The following is a 19,695-nucleotide window of genomic DNA, read 5'->3' on the forward strand; positions in this document are numbered from 1 at the left end:
AATCTGCTTCCGCATCTGTTTCACATACGCGTCTGGGGCTGATTTTTCAGCTGACTACCTTGAAGCTCATTGAGAGAATGCCAAGCGTGTGCAAAGCAGTAATCGGAGCAAAGGGTGGCAGTTTTGAAGCAACTAGAATATAAAACATGTTTTCAGTTATTTCACCTTTTTTTGTCAAGAACATAACGCCATATGTGTGCATTCATAGTTTTGATGTGACAATCCACAATGTAAATAGTCATGAAAATAAATATTGAATGAGAAGGTGTGTCCAAACTTTTGGCCTGTACTCTGTGTCTATATATATATATATATATATATATATATATATATATATATATATATATATATATATATGTATACATATGTATGTGTGTGTGTATATATATATACACATATATATGTGTGTATGTATATATACATATATAATGTGTGTGTGTATATATATAATATATATATATATATACACACACTATATATATAGATATATATATTAGTGTGTATATATACACACTATATACACACTATATATAAGTGTATATAGTGTGTATGTATATATATATACACACACTATGTATATGTGTATATATATATGTTGTGTGTGTATATATATATACACATATATATGTGTGTATGTATATATACATATATAATGTGTGTGTGTGTATATATATATATATATATTAGTGTGTATGTATACACACTATATACACACTATATATAAGTGTATATAGTGTGTATATATATATACACACACACTATGTATATGTGTATATATATATGTTGTGTGTGTATGTATATATATATATATATATAGATTATATATATATATATATATAGATTATATATATATAATTGTATATGTATAGTCACCCGTATGCTCACTTTACACATATAGTGTGACGTAGATTACTGTAATAACTCCTATAACAGCCAAAAGCGCAGATTTCAACCATTGAACTACTTTCTATAGTTCAAGACTTACGTCCATTTAAAAACATCATAATGGTGGCAACAGTTTTGATGTTAAAGGTCTAAAAAAATTATGTTGAACGTCCGGCGGACCGTATTGAAAATCTTAATGGGCCACATGTGGTCCGCGGGCTGTATTTTGCCCAGGTCTGCCATAGATAGTGCCCATTTGATCCGAACCTGCAATGACCCTCAGAGAGCAACAGAAGTGATTTCCTCCCCCCTACCTCCTTTTACCACTGAAGTCTCAGGTTTGAAGTGATTTTCCGAAAATTAAGTTTGGGAGTTGGGAATGATCCGTCGTTGCCATGTTCTCTACTTCCAGACGGGGGGTTTCTTTACAGCTTTATTAGATTAATGTTTTTTCTTGCCTGGCTGGAGTTAGAATGTCTGAATGAATTATTATTCTATTCCACAGAGTGTGAGTTACATCGCACGCTATTCCGTCCAGCTCATTCCATCTCTGCTCTAAATGCTCCTTTTCCTCTGCGCCGTAATAACTGACCAAAATGTGATATTGATCCTTGGTCAGAGATTGCTGCTAGACTCTTAGGTGCTTGTGGTGCCATTCCAAACACAGGGGTGTCAAACTCACTTGAAGAGCTGAGGGGCCACATGGAGGAAAATCTATTCCCATGTGGGCCGGACTGGTCAAATCATGGCATAATCATTTAAAAATAAAGACAACATTATATTGTTTTTGTATGTTTTACTTTGGCCCAAAATAGAACACACACATTCTGACAATTTACAGTTTAAATATAGTCTCTAAGCAAAACATTTTTGGTTAATTAAAAGTTCTGAGGTAAAAAATTGTTGCAGTTTCAAAAACACAATGAACTTACACTTAGACTTGTAATGTATATTCTGAGCCAGGGATGTCAAACATGCGGCCCACGGGCCGAATCAGGACCGCAAACTGGTTCAATCAGGGCCGCGAGATGAGTTTGCATTTTTAAATTAAAAAAACTGCTGTTCTAAATATTTCCACTGGATGTCGCAATAGCGATTCTGTTGGGCAAGCAAATAGTTTATAACGGTGCGATCAAGTATTCCAAGCAAGAGGTACACGGTAAATTAGGGCTGCGACTCCTCCCCCTCGACCCAACGTAAAACAAAGAAGTGTACAATAAACAATTGGTAACCCCACTTAAAACGATGCATGAGACTCTGCACATTGACATAGTTCTGTGAAAATGATTGTCTTCTGTACAAAATTAAAGAAATTGAACAGTAAAAATGACAAATGAGGCAGTTGATACGTAAAATAGTTTTTATTTATGCTTTATGTTTTTTGTTCAATCCTAGATGGGCTGTGACTTAACCTCTTAAGGCCCAGGCTGTTTGTTTACATGCTTTTTTTTAATTTCTCTTTGCTATTTGGTCTTATTGGACCCTAATTAGAATAAAAACTAAAAACATCTTTTGATATGAAGTCTTAGTCCATAAGTAACAAATGTGTACTTCATGTTTAGTGACATGCTAATTCTTATTTTTACACTTTTTTTTCCAAATTCGATTGTGTTATACTCTTCTTATGCCTCCAAATGGCAGTATATTTTTTTAAATAAATCAACATAAAAAACACAAGATACACTTACAATTAGTGCACCAACCCTAAAAATACTCCCTTTTTCATGACAAAAAAAATCCCCCCCAGTCACTAGAGAAAAACGCTATATAAATATAATTCACTTCACTTCTTTGACAACGAGAAAACATGTCTTTAACATGGTAGGAAGTAAGAATGGTGGGAAATATGGAGTTGGCTGAATATGTATGTTGACCTTTCCTGTGTGTTTTTGACGTGACCTCACCTGTCATCGCACTTATCTTTACCCCCTCCGCCATTTTTTTGCCTTTTCCCACTCAGGTCCAACTGGCTGAAGCCGTGCTGCGGAGGGCGAGCGGGGCTGTGGCAAGTGTGTCTGGCCTCAGCCGGCTTCAACTGTGTCCTTGTGGCCTGCGTGGTTCTGGTGGTCGTCCTGCTGACTTTGGAGCTGCTCGTCGACACCAAGCTGTTGCAGTGTGAGTAAACAGATGTGGCTCCAGGAGTCCAGCTGTGCTTTTAATGGAATAGCAGCACTTGTCAGGACCTGTAAACATTGTTGAGCATGTCACAGCTGTTGGGAACAAGCTGGCGACTTTTTATCCTCCTTTATAATGGTTATACTTGTTGATTGCATCATAAATCGCCATTTTTAAACACTTTTATTATTAGATATAAACATCAAACATAATTTATTGGTGATTCACGACGGTGCCAGGCCTGGCCGTGGTAAACAAGTTTACACGTAGTAAGGTTATTATTAATAAATCAAATATTTTAATTGTTGGAGCATAAAAACATTTTTTACAGTGATGCCCACACTTTTTCAGCAGGCGAGCTACTTTTCAAATTACCAAGTCAAGGTGATCTACCTCATCTTCATATGTGTGTGAATATATATATATATATATATATATATATATATATATTTATATATATATATGCACTAGGGATGTAACGGTACGCAAAAATGTTGGTTCGGTACAGTAAGAAAACCACTAAATATACATTTTGGGGTTATTTATTTTCAGAATTTGTAAACAATGGCTTTATCCTTTTAACATTGGGAACACTATAATAATTCACATCCACATTAAACTGCCTCAAGTTGTTGCTTTGATTAAATAAAATGAAAAAAACTTTCTTTTGCATATAAAAAGTGCAACATTAAACAGTTTCAAGTCAACTCATCATGCTTAATTTATTACAGCATTTGGGAAGCCTGTAGTTGATTTTTATTATGTAAATGTGATATTTTTGTCAACATGTGATAGCAGGGACCCTGCCATTCAAAACAAGGCTGCTACATTACTAATGATTAATGTAACTATTGCTGAAAAAATAGTACAATAGCAATAGGAAAGACTATTCATCCCCGAACACCATGGAGTTCAAGTGAAATAACAGACAGACAGGGCTTTGCTGCCCCTAACACACACATACACACACACAGCAAAATGAGCTAACGTTACACTATAAGCTAATTAGCCTTCACCTCAAGCCAGAACTGCGAGCGAGCTGAGCTGCAGTTTAAGTTTCTAGAAGGTCAACGGGCTCATAGTGATGTTAGTAGTAGTTGTGACTGGGAGGTGTTTTTTTATAATTTGGGGAGAGTACACTGTCTTATGCTCACCTGCTAAACACTATTCTGCTCGACGCTGAAGCATTGACTACATGCGCTCTGAATACGGACTGCTGATTGGCTTTGTATGTAACCAATCAGATGGTTGTGTGGGTGGGACAATGCTGGGTACTGACACATAGGCAGAAGAAGCAAAGCAGCTTGTTAAGACTTTAACTTACAAACTCGTTCGGTACACCCCCGTACCGAACTGAAACCCCCGTACCAAAACGGTTCAATACAAATACACGTACCGTTACACCCCTAATACACACACACACACACACACACACACACACACACACACACACACACACACACACACACACACACACACACACACATACATACACATACATACAGTACAGGCCAAAAGTTTGGACACACCTCGTTCGCAACACAACTGATGGTCCCAACCCCATTGATAAAGCAGTAAATTCCACTAATCAACCCTGATAAGGCACACCTGTGTAATGAAAACCATTTCAGGTGACTACCTTTTGAAGCTCATTGAGAGAATGCCAAGAGTGAGCAAAGCAGTAATCAGAGCAAAGGGTTGCTGTTTTGAAGAAAGTAGAATATAAAACATATTTTTAGTTATTTCACCTTTTTCTGTTAAGTACATAACTCCACGTGTGTTCATTCGTAGTTTTGATGTGACAATCTACAATGTAAACAGTCATGGAAATAAAGAAAACACGTTGAATGAGAAGGTGTGTCCAATATATATCTCAGCTGCACTCGGGTGGAAGGCGGGGTACACCCTGGACAAGTCGCCATCTCAGATAGGCTCCAGCGACCCCGAAGGGGACAAGCGGTAGAAAAATGGATGTATGTGTAGGAATAAGCGGTAGGAAATGGATGGATATATATATATGTGTGTGTGTGTGTGTGTGTGTAGGTATACATATATATAGGTATATACTGTATATATACATATGTGTGTGTAGGTATACATATATATAAGTATATATATATGTGTGTATACATATGTGTGTGTAGGTATACATATATATAGGTATATATATATATGTGTGTATACATATATATGTATATATATATACATATACATACACATATACATGTATGTGTGTGGCCACCCCTGGTATAGTGGTAATTACTCTGTGTTGTGGCCGCAGGAACCCTGGTTCGAATCCGGGTCACAGCAAATAAATTTCGGGGCTTCACGGTGGCAGAGGGGTTAGTGCGTCTGCCTCACAATACGAAGTTCCTGCAGTCCTGGGTTCAAATCCAGGCTCGGGATCTTCCTGTGTGGAGTTTGCATGTTCTCCCCGTGAATGCGTGGGTTCCCTCCGGGTACTCCGGCTTCCTCCCACTTCCAAAGACATGCACCTGGGGATAGGTTGATTGGCAACACTAAATTGGCCCTAGTGTGTGAATGTTGTCTGTCTATCTGTGTTGGCCCTGCGATAAAGTGGCGACTTGTCCAGGGTGTACCCCGCCTTCCGCCCGATTGTAGCTGAGATAGGCGCCAGCGCCCCCCGCGACCCCAAAAGGGAATAAGCGGTAGAAAATGGATGGATGGATGTATGTGTGTGTGTGTGTGTGTGTGTGTGTGTGTGTGTTTGTGTGTGTGTGTGTGTGTGTGTGTGTGTGTGTGTGTGTGTGTGTGTGTGTATGTATAGTCACTTTACACATATAATAAAATGTCAAAGTATGCCGCGGCCAATTTTTTATGTCTATTTTGTAAAAAATAAAAAGTATGTTTGACAAAACCCAAGGTTAACTTTGTGTTATTGGTGACAAAGTGTACCATTTTATAATTATTACACAGGTAAAAAAAAACATCCATCTATCCATCCATTTCCTACCGCTTTTTCCCTTTGGGGGCGCTGGTGCCTATTTCAGCTACAATCGGGTGGAAGGCAGTGTACACCCTGGACAAGTCGCCACCTAATCGCAGGGCCAACACAGTTAGATAGACAACATTCACACTCACATTCACACACTAGGGACCATTTAGTGTTGCCGATCAACCTATCCCCAGGTGCATGTCTTTGGAGGTGGGAGGAAGCCGGAGTACCCGGAGGGAACCCACGCATTCACAGGGAGGACATGCAAACTCCACACAGAAAGATCACGAGCCCGGGGTTGAACCCCAGACTACTCAGGACCTTCGTATTGTGAGGCAGACGCACTAACCCCTCTGCCACCGTGAAGCCCAAAAAAAACATTTGAAATAAAAATAGCAAAGAAAGTAATATAATGAGAAGAAGCTAAAATTTTGATACTAATAAGAATATATTGTCACTCCTAACACAAAGCTGACCCCAAGTTGTCTTTAAATGTAATTTCCTTTGTATCTCTTTTTTAAAGAGATAAAAATAATCATCAAAATTTCCACCTCCACACTTTTGTGCCTTTAATAACACTCTTGGTGGAAGAAGTTCGGACACGCCTAAGTTGTTAGTATCAAATGTTTAGCTTCTTTTTCATGTTAAATCACAGATTTTTGCTACGTTTTTTTTTGTTTTTGTTTTTTTTATTATTATTACTGTTATTTTCTTATCCAACAATATGCTTCAGGCCAACAAAACTTGAGCGGTGGACCGCACTTTGGACACCCCTGTGTTCTCCAGTTTAGAAGACATGCATTTGCATGCAACATAAGCAATTTTTCTGTCAAAATTGAAAGTACGAATACGTTTCGTAAAAAAGATGAACTGATTCATTAACACACACAATTTCCAGGCTTTCGCAAGCCACATAAAATGATGTGACGGTGCCCCTGGAAGTTGAATTCAAAACATGTGGCCCAGAGGATCTTCCAATGGTCACCCGGCCACTAAAACTTGGCCATGACGTGAAAATACTTGTCACATGCTGGGTTATTCTCAAAGTTAGAACTAAGTTTAAATATGCTGTAACCACGAGTATGTGTTGTTCTGCAAAAACTTGGTCAATTTGACAATCACAGCTACAAACATTAGCTGTGTTGTTAGCATTGTGTCTCCTGCACCATTTAACATCCAGTTATTGATGCCAAAGAGGAAGTGCATCCTTGAATAATTACAGTTCATCTCCAGTCTTGTTTGCATTAAATGTCACGCCGAGTCCCATCAAGTCCTGCTACATCCCATTGTTGATATCGATTGTGTCAAAAAGTCACCAATGTGTGTTATTGATGAGGCAGGAGTTTATGATGAAGTGCATCAAAAAGTTGTTCTGATAAAACTTGAAGATTTGCCAACAATTGCCACTCATAACCCGAAAACAAAAGCCTTAAAAAAGGACTTAATTTAACACTTACCATATTTCCTTGAATTGCCGCCAGGGTGCTAATTAATTTAAAACCTCTTCTCACTCCTGCGTTTACCAAAGGCATGCGGTAAAAGTAAGCATGCGCTAATTATTTTAAAACCTCTAATCACTCCGGCACTTACCAAATGCATGCAGTAAAAATTTGAGTGTGATGTAAGGATACCATCATGAAAAGCACATTTAATTAAAAAAAAATTATTATGGTCCTACCTTCACTTATAAATGAAGTCCATGCCATCTCCTTCTGATCAAAAGCATTGATAACTTGTTTATAGAAGTCTTCCTTATCTTTCTTCAGTTTTAAAAGTCTCTCTGTCGCGATGGAGATCTTCCTTTCTTTCCTCCTGCTTCGATTGAAAGTCCAGTTTAGAAAACTGCTATCAGACCGCTGCTATCAGTTAGCTCGGCTCCTCAAGTGCGGGCGACGACAGAATTTACCTCGAACAACTCCCCCTCCCATAGGTGATCTCTATATCCCACCGCTGCCACCAGGAAGTGTTATTGTATAAATAATACACTGGGTATTTAGGACTGGAACATTTTTTTATATCAGCCCGGTTGTTTACATAGCCAGCATAGGAGTAGTGGTGTTACATCCTCAAAGATCCGTCGTGCATCCGCCGTGTTATATCCATCCCAGCACATATCGCGTCACTCATTGTCACTTCTTCTGCAGCCGAGTAGTCGCAAGAAGGATCACTAGCGCCCTCTACCACCAGGAGGCGGGAGTTATTTAATGACTCATATTTGACACACGCAGCTACGGTATTGTGACGGTTTCAAGCCGTCGTCTTGCGGGTTCCTAGGACCACCAAGGAAGGACAGGGCTTGAGCAATTTGACTTTGTTTATTTTTCAATAAAACCTCAGTCCAGGTCGCTTCGCCGCACGCTCGCCGTCGACGGCTCCTCCCCGCCATCTTTCTTAAGCCGGGCTCCAGCGTGCCCTGCCTGTCTGTCGGACCGGCTGTTTCTTTATTCTTACTTCTTTTCAAGATTTTTACGGGGTCCTATTAACAAAGAAAAAATAACGTGGTTGGCAAGATAAGATAGTCTTTGAAATTAACACCCGAAAAAATAAGTGCTTGAATTTGTCATATAAAATCCTAGTAAATTCTCCTAAGAACTATTTCGTCTTCTCTATCCTCTGACCTTAGGAAACTGATCAATCACAGACTGTCCCATCAGTATTCCATTGTTGACACGCACTGCCAGGTGGCGTGAGCCATGACAAGTCACCTCCATCCATGTCATCCGTCAGGGCAGGAGACGTCCTCGTCCATCACAGGCACATGGTCACCAGGCGCGTGACCCGCTTGGATATTGCTTCACTTCAATGTGACTGTGGTTAATGCCATCTGGCATGTGTTTTATGGGGCCGTATAACACAATAAACTTACAGGCGGGTTTTATTTATGAGGTTGTGCCTGAGCGCTCTTACTCTTCCACTTTGCTGCAACCAGCCTATTGTGCTTTTTCTCCCCACTGCAGTTAATAACGCATCCCAGTTTGCTGGCATCATCCACTGGATCAGTCTGGCAATCCTGTCAGTCTTCTTCACTGAGGTGAGTCGGCCCACCTCCATCACACCATAAGAGCTCCTCTTGCAGCTGATGCAGGGATCCCTTGATTAGTGCTATTGTGCACATTCTCCTTAGGATGCCAACAACAACAAGAGGAAGTGACATTAAATGCAAGTGCATTTGATTAGCCTGTGTTTAATTATACACCAAACACATCAAAGCTAATGTTTTTTTATACAAACCCCGTTTTCCATATGAGTTGGCAAATTGTGTTAGATGTAAATACAAACGGAATACAATGATTTGCAAATCCTTTTCAACCCATATTCAATTGAATGCACTACAAAGACAAGATATTTCATGTTCAAACTCAAACTTTTTTTTTCTTTTGCCAATAATAATTAACTTAGAATTTCATGGCTGCAACACGTGCCAAAGTAAATGGGAAAGGGCATGTTCACCACTGTGTTACATCACCTTTTCTATTAACAACACTCAATAAACGTTTGGGAACTGAGGAAACTATTTGTTGAAGCTTTGAATGTGGAATTATTTCCCATTCTTTTATGTAGCGCTTCAGTCGTTCCACAATTTCGGGGTCTCTGCTGTCGCATTTTATGCTTCATAATGCCTCACACATTTTCCATGGGAGACAGGTCTGGACCGCAGGCGGGCCAGGAAAGTACCCGCACTCTTTGTTTACGAAGCCACGCTGTTGTAACACGTGCTGAATGTGGCTTGGCATTGTCTTGCTGAAATAAGCAGGGGCGTCCATGAAAAAGACGGCGCTTAGATGGCAGCACATGTTCCAAAACCTGTATGTACCTTTCAGCATTAATGGTGCCTTCACAGATGTGTAAGTTACCCATGCCTTGGGCACACAGATGCTGGCTTTTGAACTTTGCGTCGATAACAGTCTGGATGGTTCGCTTCCCATTTGGTCCGGATGACACAATGTCGAATATTTCCAAAAACGATTTGAAATGTGGACTCATCAGACTACAGAACACTTTTTCACTTTGCATCAGTCCATCTTAGATGATCTCGGGGCCCAGAGAAGCCGGCGGCATTTCTGGATGTTGTTGATAAATGGCTTTCGCTTTGCATAGTAGAGCTTTAACTTGTACTTACAGATGTAGCGACCAACTGTATTTAGTGACAGTGGTTTTCTGAAGTGTTCCTGAGCCCATGTGGTGATATCCTTTAGAGATCGATGTTGGTTTTTGATACAGTGCCGTCTGAGGGATCGAAGGTCACGGTCATTCAATGTTGGTTTCCGGCCATGCCGCTTACGTGGAGAGATTTCTCCAGATTCTCTGAATCTTTTGATGATATTATGGACCGTAGATGTTGAAATCCCTAAATTTCTTGCAATTGCACTTTGAGAAAAGTTGTTCTTAAACTGTTTGACTATTTACTCACACAGTTGTGGACAAAGGGGTGTACCTCGCCCCATCCTTTCTTGTGAAAGACTGAGCATTTTTTGGGAAGCTGTTTTTATACCCAATCATGGCGCCCACCTGTTCCCAGTTAGCCTGCACACCTGTGGGATGTTCCAAATAAGTGTTTGATGAGCATTCCTCAACTTTATCAGTATTTATTGCCACCTTTCCCAACTTCTTTGTCATGTGTTGCTGGCATCAATTTCTAAAGCTAATGATCATTTGCACAAAAAAAAATGTTTATCAGTTTGAACATCAAATATGTTGTCTTTGTAGTGCATGGGTTGAAAATGATTTGCAAATCATTGTATTCCGTTTATATTTCCATCTAACACAATTTCCCAACTCATATGGAAACAAGGTTTATAGTGTTAATGTACAATAAACACCAGTAACATTTAGAATGATTACATTCCCTCAGAATATCTAAATATCTATAATTTATATGTGCATACATACATACATATATGTAATGTATGTGTATATACTTATATAGATATGTACATATATATATGCCTCTTAGGTATTTTAAGTATGATTTAGGGTAGAATACAATAAGTATTTAATTTATAATATTTGCGATATGTAATACCTAAACAGAATGTGACTATAGGTTTATTTCAGATACATTTATATATTTTTGCACCTGTTCTTTATTATGCAAAAATAAACAAATCGTTTCATTAAAAAAAATACCAGTCCTCCCTATTTTTTTTTTCAGTATTGGTACTACTCTGAAAAATATAAAAAATAAACTTGTAATGCAAAGTAACAATACCCCAATATTGCTGTGTAACTGAAAGGAAGAAAAGGGGACCATAGTGTTTTATTTTATTGTATTTATATTAAAATATCAGTTACAAAGTCAGAAAGTATGTCATAATTGACTTCCAAAATATTCCTATTTTTGTGTCATCTAAAAATAAAAAAAATTTGAATTAAAAAAGATATGCTTGTCTTAGTTAATTTTTCAGTATTGGCACCAAACTAAAAAAAAATGTCCTAAATTCACAAGAAAAAAAAAAGCCATAATATTTATCGTAATCGTCATTTTACTATTTTAATTACGTTTTATGAAGTTGTAATTAATTATTTGTTTTTATTATATTTTAACTAGATTCATGTCATATTACAAATGTAAACCTGTGTCTTTCATGGGTTTTTTTCCCTCAAATACTATTTATATTCTCCTAATGTTTTACCACTTTATGGCCAAGTACTACTGTGTATAATATTTCCATTTCACTATGAAAGTACAATCTGTTTACTTCAGTTGTTAAAGGTTTTAATCTATTAGTTATAGCGGCACCTCCTCCTGGAGACATGTAGTACTGACTGATTAAGACACAGGCATTGAACACAAATCTATACTTTGAACATCTATCGCAACAGATAATGATGTACCATGTCAGTATTTGGTCCGAGGCTTCTAGTTCCCAGTACCCTCCTGAGTCCAGGTGTTATACTCACATTTGTCTTAGTTGTATAGACTTGACGATCCCACTGCTAACATTCACATTCATTAGCGGGTTGGACTCCTAGAATTCATCCTAACCGCCATCACCTGGGTTTGACAAATATTAATTTTTACCCAGAATGCACTGCTTCACGCATTCAGTCCTAGGCAGTCCAGTTGCGATCACTTGAATGTGCTGAGATGACAATGACCTGGATGCATGAGACGCTTCATAGCCATTCAGTCCTGTTTTCTTACATCTTACTGTGTCACCTCCTTTCTGTCCCTCAGACCGTGTTCAGGATCGTGGTCCTGGGGATCTGGGATTACATTGAGAACAAAGTAGAGGTAAACTCTCCTGGGCGTCATAAGTCCCGCCTCAGGGACTCCTTGGTCTGCAGTGCTTTTGCCTCAATGTCACCAGTGTTGTCCTCAGGTGTTCGATGGAGCCGTCATCGTCCTCTCGCTGGCCCCTATGGTGGCCTCCACTGTGGCCAACGGCCCTAGCAGCCCCTGGGACGCCATTGGCCTCATCATCACGCTGCGTATCTGGAGGGTCAAAAGGGTTATTGACGGTGAGGCTTCCTACTTTTCTTTTTAGCATTTAAAGCATAAATCGGTTTCCTCGTTATGTTATTTTTTTTCTCTGATTTAATTGATGTGTTTTTGCTGTGCGCAGGCAGTTGCTAAAGGCAAACCAATTATGGAGAACAGAACATTTGTTAGGAGTCTGTGTTGATTTTAACAGCCGGGCTCCCTCTTGTGGTTTATCCGTTATACAGTGCTCAATACCGGGATAGAGCAGAATATACATTAGGTCAGAAAAAACACGAGGCTGTATCATCCCTACAAGCCTGTTTCGCAGGTTTCCCTGCTCGTCAGTGGATTTTATGAAATCCTCTGATGAGCAGTGTGTTTTTTCCTGACCTAATGTGTGTAAACACCGTATTTTTCGGATTATAAATCGCTCCGGAGTATACGTCGCACCGGCTGAAAATGCATAATAAAGAGGGAAAAAAACTTATATAAGTCGCACTGGAGTATAAGTCGCATTTTGGGGGGAAATTTGTTTGATAAAATCCAACACTAAGAATAGACATTTGAAAGGCAATTGAAAATAAATAAAGAATAGTGAACAACAGGCTGAATAAGTGTACGTTATATGAGGCATAAATAACCAACTGAGAAGGTGCTTGCTATGTTAACCTAACATATTATGGTAAGAGTCATTCAAATAACTATAACATATAGAACATGCTATACCTTTACCAAACAATCTGTCACTCCTAATCCATAAATCCCATGAAATCTTCTTCCTCGATGTTGCTTCTAAACAACTCTGCCATCTCCAAAGGTATGCGCCGCTTCCTCTTGTCCTTTTCTGCTGCATATTTCACTACGTCCAGTTTGTAATCTGCAGTACATGATTTCCTTTTCCGTGCCATTTTTGTTCAGCCCTTCTCACTTTTTATAAGTTACCGCCAACGATGAAATGATCCATCTTAATAGCTACGGCAGTAGCATATAGCATACAGCAGTTAGCATTCCATGACCCACAATGCACTTCTGCCATGACCCTCCCCTGCCGAATTCTTATTGTTTGACGTGTGTGTGACGATTGCGGACATTTTCTTCGTCTCTTCCGCGAATGAGATAAATAATATTCTTGAATATTTTACGGTAATGTGTTAATAATTTCACACATAAGTCGCTCCGGAGTATATGTCGCAGCCCCGGCCAAAGTATGAAAAAAAAAATACAAAAAACATGGTGTGTATGTATTTATACATATATATATATATATATATATATATATATATATATATATCAATCAATCAATCAATCAATGTTTACTTATATAGCCCTAAATCACTAGTGTCTCAAAGGGCTGCACAAACCACCACGACATCCTCGGTAGGCCCACATAAGGGCAAGGAAAACTCACACCCAGTGGGACATTGGTGACAATAATGACCCAGTGGGACGTCGGTGACAATGATGACTATGAGAACCTTAGAGAGGAGGAAAGCAATGGATGTCGAGCAGGTCTAACATGATACTGTGAAAGTTCAATCCACAATGGATACAACACAGTCGCGAGAGTCCAGTCCAAACACAGCAGCGAGAGTCCCGTTCACAGCGGAGCCAGCAGGAAACCATCCCAAGGGTATATATATATATATATATACTTTTTTTTAATTATCATTCCTAAACTGTCAATAAAATTAAAGTGCATATGAAAACACACATTCACCACTAATAAGAATAATGATAATACTTTTTGCGCTTAAAACTTCTGTGACTTTAGCTCCAGTCTTCTTCTGTTCGTCAAAATTGTCATTACTGCCACAAGTGGTGAACAAGTGTATTACACCTGAGTACCAATGGCGGCCATTGGGACCACAATTGATAAACAGATATTTATTTGGCCGCCCTCTGGCTCAGAATCCCTGATTTAGGCGATACTTTGGCCATACTCACTGTGATTGGTCAAAAGCCTTTCACACGAGTACACCGTGCCACGTTTGCTACCAAGTTGGCCATACTCTCTCTAAGCGGCTCTGACTCATGGTGTGTGTACCACAGTTTAAGAATCACTGGGATTGATGATGGATTATGTCTCATTTATTCATAAAGTTCAAGATGTTTACAAAGATTATTTTCCTTGTACTTTGAAAAACAACCTTTTCCTAATGCAGATCGCCGTATCTCTTTTTAGTCCACTTCATAATTTACCACCACATACTGATATACTAAAGTTTGTAAGTGTTGCACGCCCATACAAATGTTTTAAGTAGATTTTTTTTCCCTTTTTATATTTTTGTCCTATTTTGTTCAGATGAATTGTTGTACAGCAAGTGTTAGTTTTTGTGCATCATTTGCAGTTGCAAGTTTTAAAAAGTGTTAATACTTAACATCTGATGGTGCTTGCAGCCTACGTGCTGCAAGTGAAGGTGGAGATGGAACTGGAGATCCAGCAGTATGAGAAGGCCAAAGCGCTAAGAGAGGAGCAACTTGACCGCCTTACTCAGATTTGCCAGGAGCAAGCAGTAAGTACACTTGGGTCAACCAAGGTTCAACTAGTAATTATGACATATTACCAGCAGAGGGAACCATAGTCCTATTAAAGGAAGATAATCCTGCAGACGCCAATCCTACCACTGTGACTATTTTCCTTAAAATATTGTTTTAGAACTGTCAAATGTAATGAGTTTACTCATGTGATTAGTCACAAAAAGTACTACATTAATCACGTATATTCAGAGATAAATCACAGAATTCATGTTGAGAGCACATTCTATTTATCTTAAACGCGGATGGTTAACTGAAAGGCTACATGCAAAGATGAGTGAGGGAATTCCAAATGGTGTCGACAAACTACGATGTTTAAGTATACCCGAAGCAATGTTGTTAACAAAACTACCACAGATATATTAAGCATCACTTTTGTAGCAACTGTGATTAATCATAATTAATCCTAATTCAAAAGTGTGATTGACCTGATTAAAAAAAATAAAATAAAGTAACCATTAAACTGCACATTTGTTTCTAAATATTTCAAAGTATGTGTAAATATTCTTGATTATTATTTGTTGAAATATTTTTATTTTACCATGTTCTTTAATACATTTTGTCTTGTGGACATTCTTATTTGTACTTATGTTCACATTTACATTATTGGGATATTCTTCTCTACTTGGTACACAGATACTTGAAGTCTCCCTATTTTAAAAATTAATTTGTTGTGCAGTAGTATCTCAACTTTAATCGGACAGAGGTTTTAACACAGAACACTTGTATCTCAAATCAACATCACACATTGACATGAAGGGAAATTGATTTAATTGGTGCTTGGCCCCCCAAAACAGCTTAATTTTACTATGTAACATCCATCCATCCTCTACCGCTTATTCCCTTTCGGGGTCACGGGGGGCGCTGGCGCCTATCTCAGCTACAATCGGGCGGAAGGCGGGGTACACCCTGGACAAGTCGCCACCTCATCGCAGGGCCAACACAGATAGACAGACAACATTCACACTCACATTCACTCACTAGGGCCAATTTAGTGTTCCCAATCAACTTATCCCCAGGTGCATGTGTTTGGAAGTGGGAGGAAGCCGGAATACCCGGAGGGAACCCACGCATTCACGGGGAGAACATGCAAACTCCACACAGAAAGATCCCGAGCCTGGATTTGAACCCAGGACGGCAGGACCTTTGTATTGTGAGGCAGACGCACTAACCCCTCTTCCACCGTAAACATGTCTTTTGAAAAAATAAAAATATTTAAATGACAAATATTGTATGGAAACGATACAATAGATGGAAATATTTCCCTTGTGGATCATTAAAGTTTGTCTAAGTCTGACTAATAACAACTTCAGTAGTATTATAAAATAATAATAATAGTACTACATTTAGTGGACTTGTACGGTATCGCCTCTCAGCTCTTTCTCCTTCAAACACACCATCAGCAGCTTTTCCATAATTATTTTCATGGCTAATTGTCCACCATTTAAATGTTCTTTTAACATTCATGGCTCATTCTACTTCAGTTTGGTGCAGATTAGCAGTGATACGCTCAAATGTCATCGCTAAGTTGGCGACACGCTCGAGCATGTTTTTAATTATTTATTTCTGGATTTCAACGAATATCATACACTTGTTTTTCTCAGCGCTGTTCTTAACACTCACTGTCTTCCTTCCCATGGTTAGAAGAAGAAGGTTTCTAGCTAATGCTCGTGAGTAAGACCAGATGTTTTGGGCCAATATAGTTGACATTTGCTACAGTACGTCAACTGATGGTGAGGATGTTTGTAACTCAAATATTTGCTTGCAACTTAAAGTGAAACGATTAGCCAAGAGACGGCTCTTAAAGTGGGGCACTCTTAAGTAGAGGTCCCACTGTAATGACCGAGTCCAGGACTAACAAAAAAACACAAGTGACCCGAAAAACCCAAACAGAATATGATCCGCACATCGGATCATAACAGTAGCGTTATCTACAAAGATACAAATAATTGCTATTGCGACATCCAGTGGACAAATTTAGAACAGCTGTTTCTTTCATTCCAAAATTTTGGGTTAGTTTTATACTTAGCAAACTCATCTCGCGGGCTGGATCTGGCCCTGGGGCCGTACATTTGACACCCCCGGGCTAGACAATTAATCGATTTTGGATTTCGATTTCAATTATGTCTGCACACGATCATGAAAACATGAAAATCTGTTGGGGGGTAATGATTAATGGGCAAATTCCGTAGCTTGTAACGGTGAAACAGATGAAGAGTGAATGAATGAGTGACAAAAAGCGCATGTCTACTAGAAGTTTGGGGTGTTACCATGGATACTACTGAACTGATGCAGAGCTAATGTTAGCTAGCTTTAGATGTTGCAAATGTTTCAGCATGAAGGAGAAAGGAATGTTTGGCCGGACTTTGCATTCTAAAAAAATCTCTGTGGCTTGTGCAGCCCTTTGAGACACTCGTGATTTAGGGCTATATAAATAAACTTTGATTGATTGATTGAATTGTGCTCTGGTGTAGACTAACAACAAGGTATGTTTGTAAAAGAGAGCCATCAACGAAGGATATCAACACGGATAACGCAGTATTTCATTGTCAGTTCCTCTCCTCTCTCACCTTTCAGTTTGAAATCCGGCAGCTGAGGGCCCACCTGGCCCATCAGGACCTGGATCTGGTGGCAGAGCGTGAAGAAGCCATGCAGATCCACCATATGTGGGGTAAACCGAGCAGCAGTTTCCATGAGGTGGACGGACTGGCCCCTGGGAGCTCCGAACATCACAGGCCGGCCAAAGTCAGAGAGCCCGGGGGGCCCTCAGGTAACCGTCTGGAATAATCAGCTCCTTTGTAGCAAACAGGCTATCAGATAGCGGCCGTGTTCACTCGCTGTTTTCTCCGCTAAGTCGTGTTTTGGGAGCCGATTGTTGACATGCAGATAAGTCAACCTGAAACCCACTATTCTAGTGGAACCAAAACAAAAGGTGGAAAAGCTTCTAGGACCAACAAAACCTCCTTTGTAGGCACTGTACTCTAATCTGGACCTTTTAGGACAAGTTGACATCTCACACACACACACACACACACCAGTGACATGCGATGAACTACATACCAGGTGAGGCATTCATACTTTTTTTTTCTTCTTTTTTTTTTTTTTTTTACTTCATATGTGCAGCTCTAGTCATTGTTGATTTAGGTTGCACATTAGAGTTACAGGGAAAAAAAGGGAGTTATTTACTTTCATAAAACCGTTATCATAATGATATTATGATTTGAAAAATGGGTACAAAAACTATTTGATAAAGTTGTTATTAAATACTTTTTGGTCCCATTTGCTTTTAACAAAATAAATCAAGTATTGTGAGTGTATCTTACCTTTCTGTATTTGGATCTGTAACAGCAATAGCTATCGTCCTTGAAAACATACTTTGTATGATCGCATTCATTTGGTCTTAAAGTCCAGTTTAGAGAAGTATTTCATCTTGTATACAGTATATAATCCTTCATATAGGCAGAAACATTCATGTAATTCAATATCATTCCAAGAAATTAAACAATATTTTTGCATGGGACAAAAAACACCCACAAACGCTGGCTTACTCTAATAAAAATGCCATGTTTGTTATAAGTACAGTTAAAAAAAAAAAGATTTAAAAATGCTGGCTTCCGGTGGAGGGACCTGTGTCTGCTAGCTTGAGCGCCCCCACTTCTCGCAGTGTGGCGAGTCAGAGTACTGCTGAGGCATTGAACTGCAAGTTGACAATATATCCCCCCCTACCTTGAGGCAGAGGTACTTGCTGCCTCAAGACCTCCCTTTTCCCCGTAGCAACAAGCATGCGCCCCCTCGCACGCACACGCCCAATAAACATTGTGTGTAGCCGTGGAGGCACCGCCTGTGTCTGCCTCACTTCTCATCTGCTGCATTGTTTTAAACAGGAAACATGGAATTTCCGCGATTTTGACCATAAAAATTATCAAAATATACAGGAACCACACCAAAATCACTTAGAAAGCATATACCAAAAGAGAAATATTAAAACTTATTTTATTTAATACTTCGTTTTGGAACATCTCATGGTTAAGGTACCTGGTGGCAGGTGAGGCACTGCACTGTGAAGGCACCATTAATGCTGAAAGGTACATACAGCTTTTGGAGCAACATACATTATGTTTCCATCCAAGCAACATTATCATTGACGCTCCTGCTTATTTCAGCAAGACAATGCCAAGCCACATTCTACACGTGTTACAACAGCGTGGCTTCGTAGTAAAAGAGTGCGGGTACTAGACTGACCTGCCTGTAGTTCAGACCTGTCTCCCATTGAAAAGTGTGGTGCAATGTGAAGCCTAAAATACCACAACAGAGACCCCGGCTTGTTGAACAACTTAAGCTGTACATCAAGCAGGAATGGGAAAGAATTCCTCTTCGAAAATGTGTCTCCTCACTTCCCAAAGCTTTACTGAGTGTTGTTAAAAGGAAAGGCCATGTAACACACTGGTAAAAATGCCCCTCTGACTACTTTTTTGCAATGTGTTGCTGCCATTAAATTTTAAGTTAATGATTATTTGCAGAAAAAAAAATGTTTTTCAGTGTGAAGATGAAATATCTTGTCTTTGCAGTCTATTCAATTGAATATAAGTAAAAAAGGATTTGCAAATCATTGTATTCTCTTTTTATTTACCATTTACACAACTTCACTGCTTTTGTACAAGTAATGAAGTTAATGGCTGAAGTGTGTCCTTGCAGCCCACCACGGCCAGGACGACATGAACAACTACATCAGTCAGTATTACAGCGAGCCAAGCAGCGGTGAGCATCATCCAGCGCCTTC

General features: G+C 39.2%; 1 protein-coding gene across 2 annotated transcripts in view; it reads left to right on the forward strand.

Moving 5' to 3' along the window:
• The window catches only part of tmem266 (transmembrane protein 266), a 60,277-nt gene that overhangs the window by 37,336 nt on the left and 3,246 nt on the right, over positions 1-19,695 (forward strand). For both annotated transcript variants that reach the window (XM_061916968.1, XM_061916967.1), the window contains exons 4-10: positions 2,846-3,000; positions 8,914-8,987; positions 12,135-12,191; positions 12,280-12,418; positions 14,778-14,893; positions 17,493-17,685; positions 19,611-19,673. In XM_061916968.1, coding sequence (XP_061772952.1) covers positions 2,846-3,000; positions 8,914-8,987; positions 12,135-12,191; positions 12,280-12,418; positions 14,778-14,893; positions 17,493-17,685; positions 19,611-19,673 — 797 coding nt within the window. The remainder of the gene's footprint in view (positions 1-2,845; positions 3,001-8,913; positions 8,988-12,134; positions 12,192-12,279; positions 12,419-14,777; positions 14,894-17,492; positions 17,686-19,610; positions 19,674-19,695) is intronic.

This window comes from Nerophis ophidion, linkage group LG12 (genome assembly GCF_033978795.1).
Source record: "Nerophis ophidion isolate RoL-2023_Sa linkage group LG12, RoL_Noph_v1.0, whole genome shotgun sequence".
Lineage (NCBI taxonomy): Eukaryota > Metazoa > Chordata > Actinopteri > Syngnathiformes > Syngnathidae > Nerophis > Nerophis ophidion.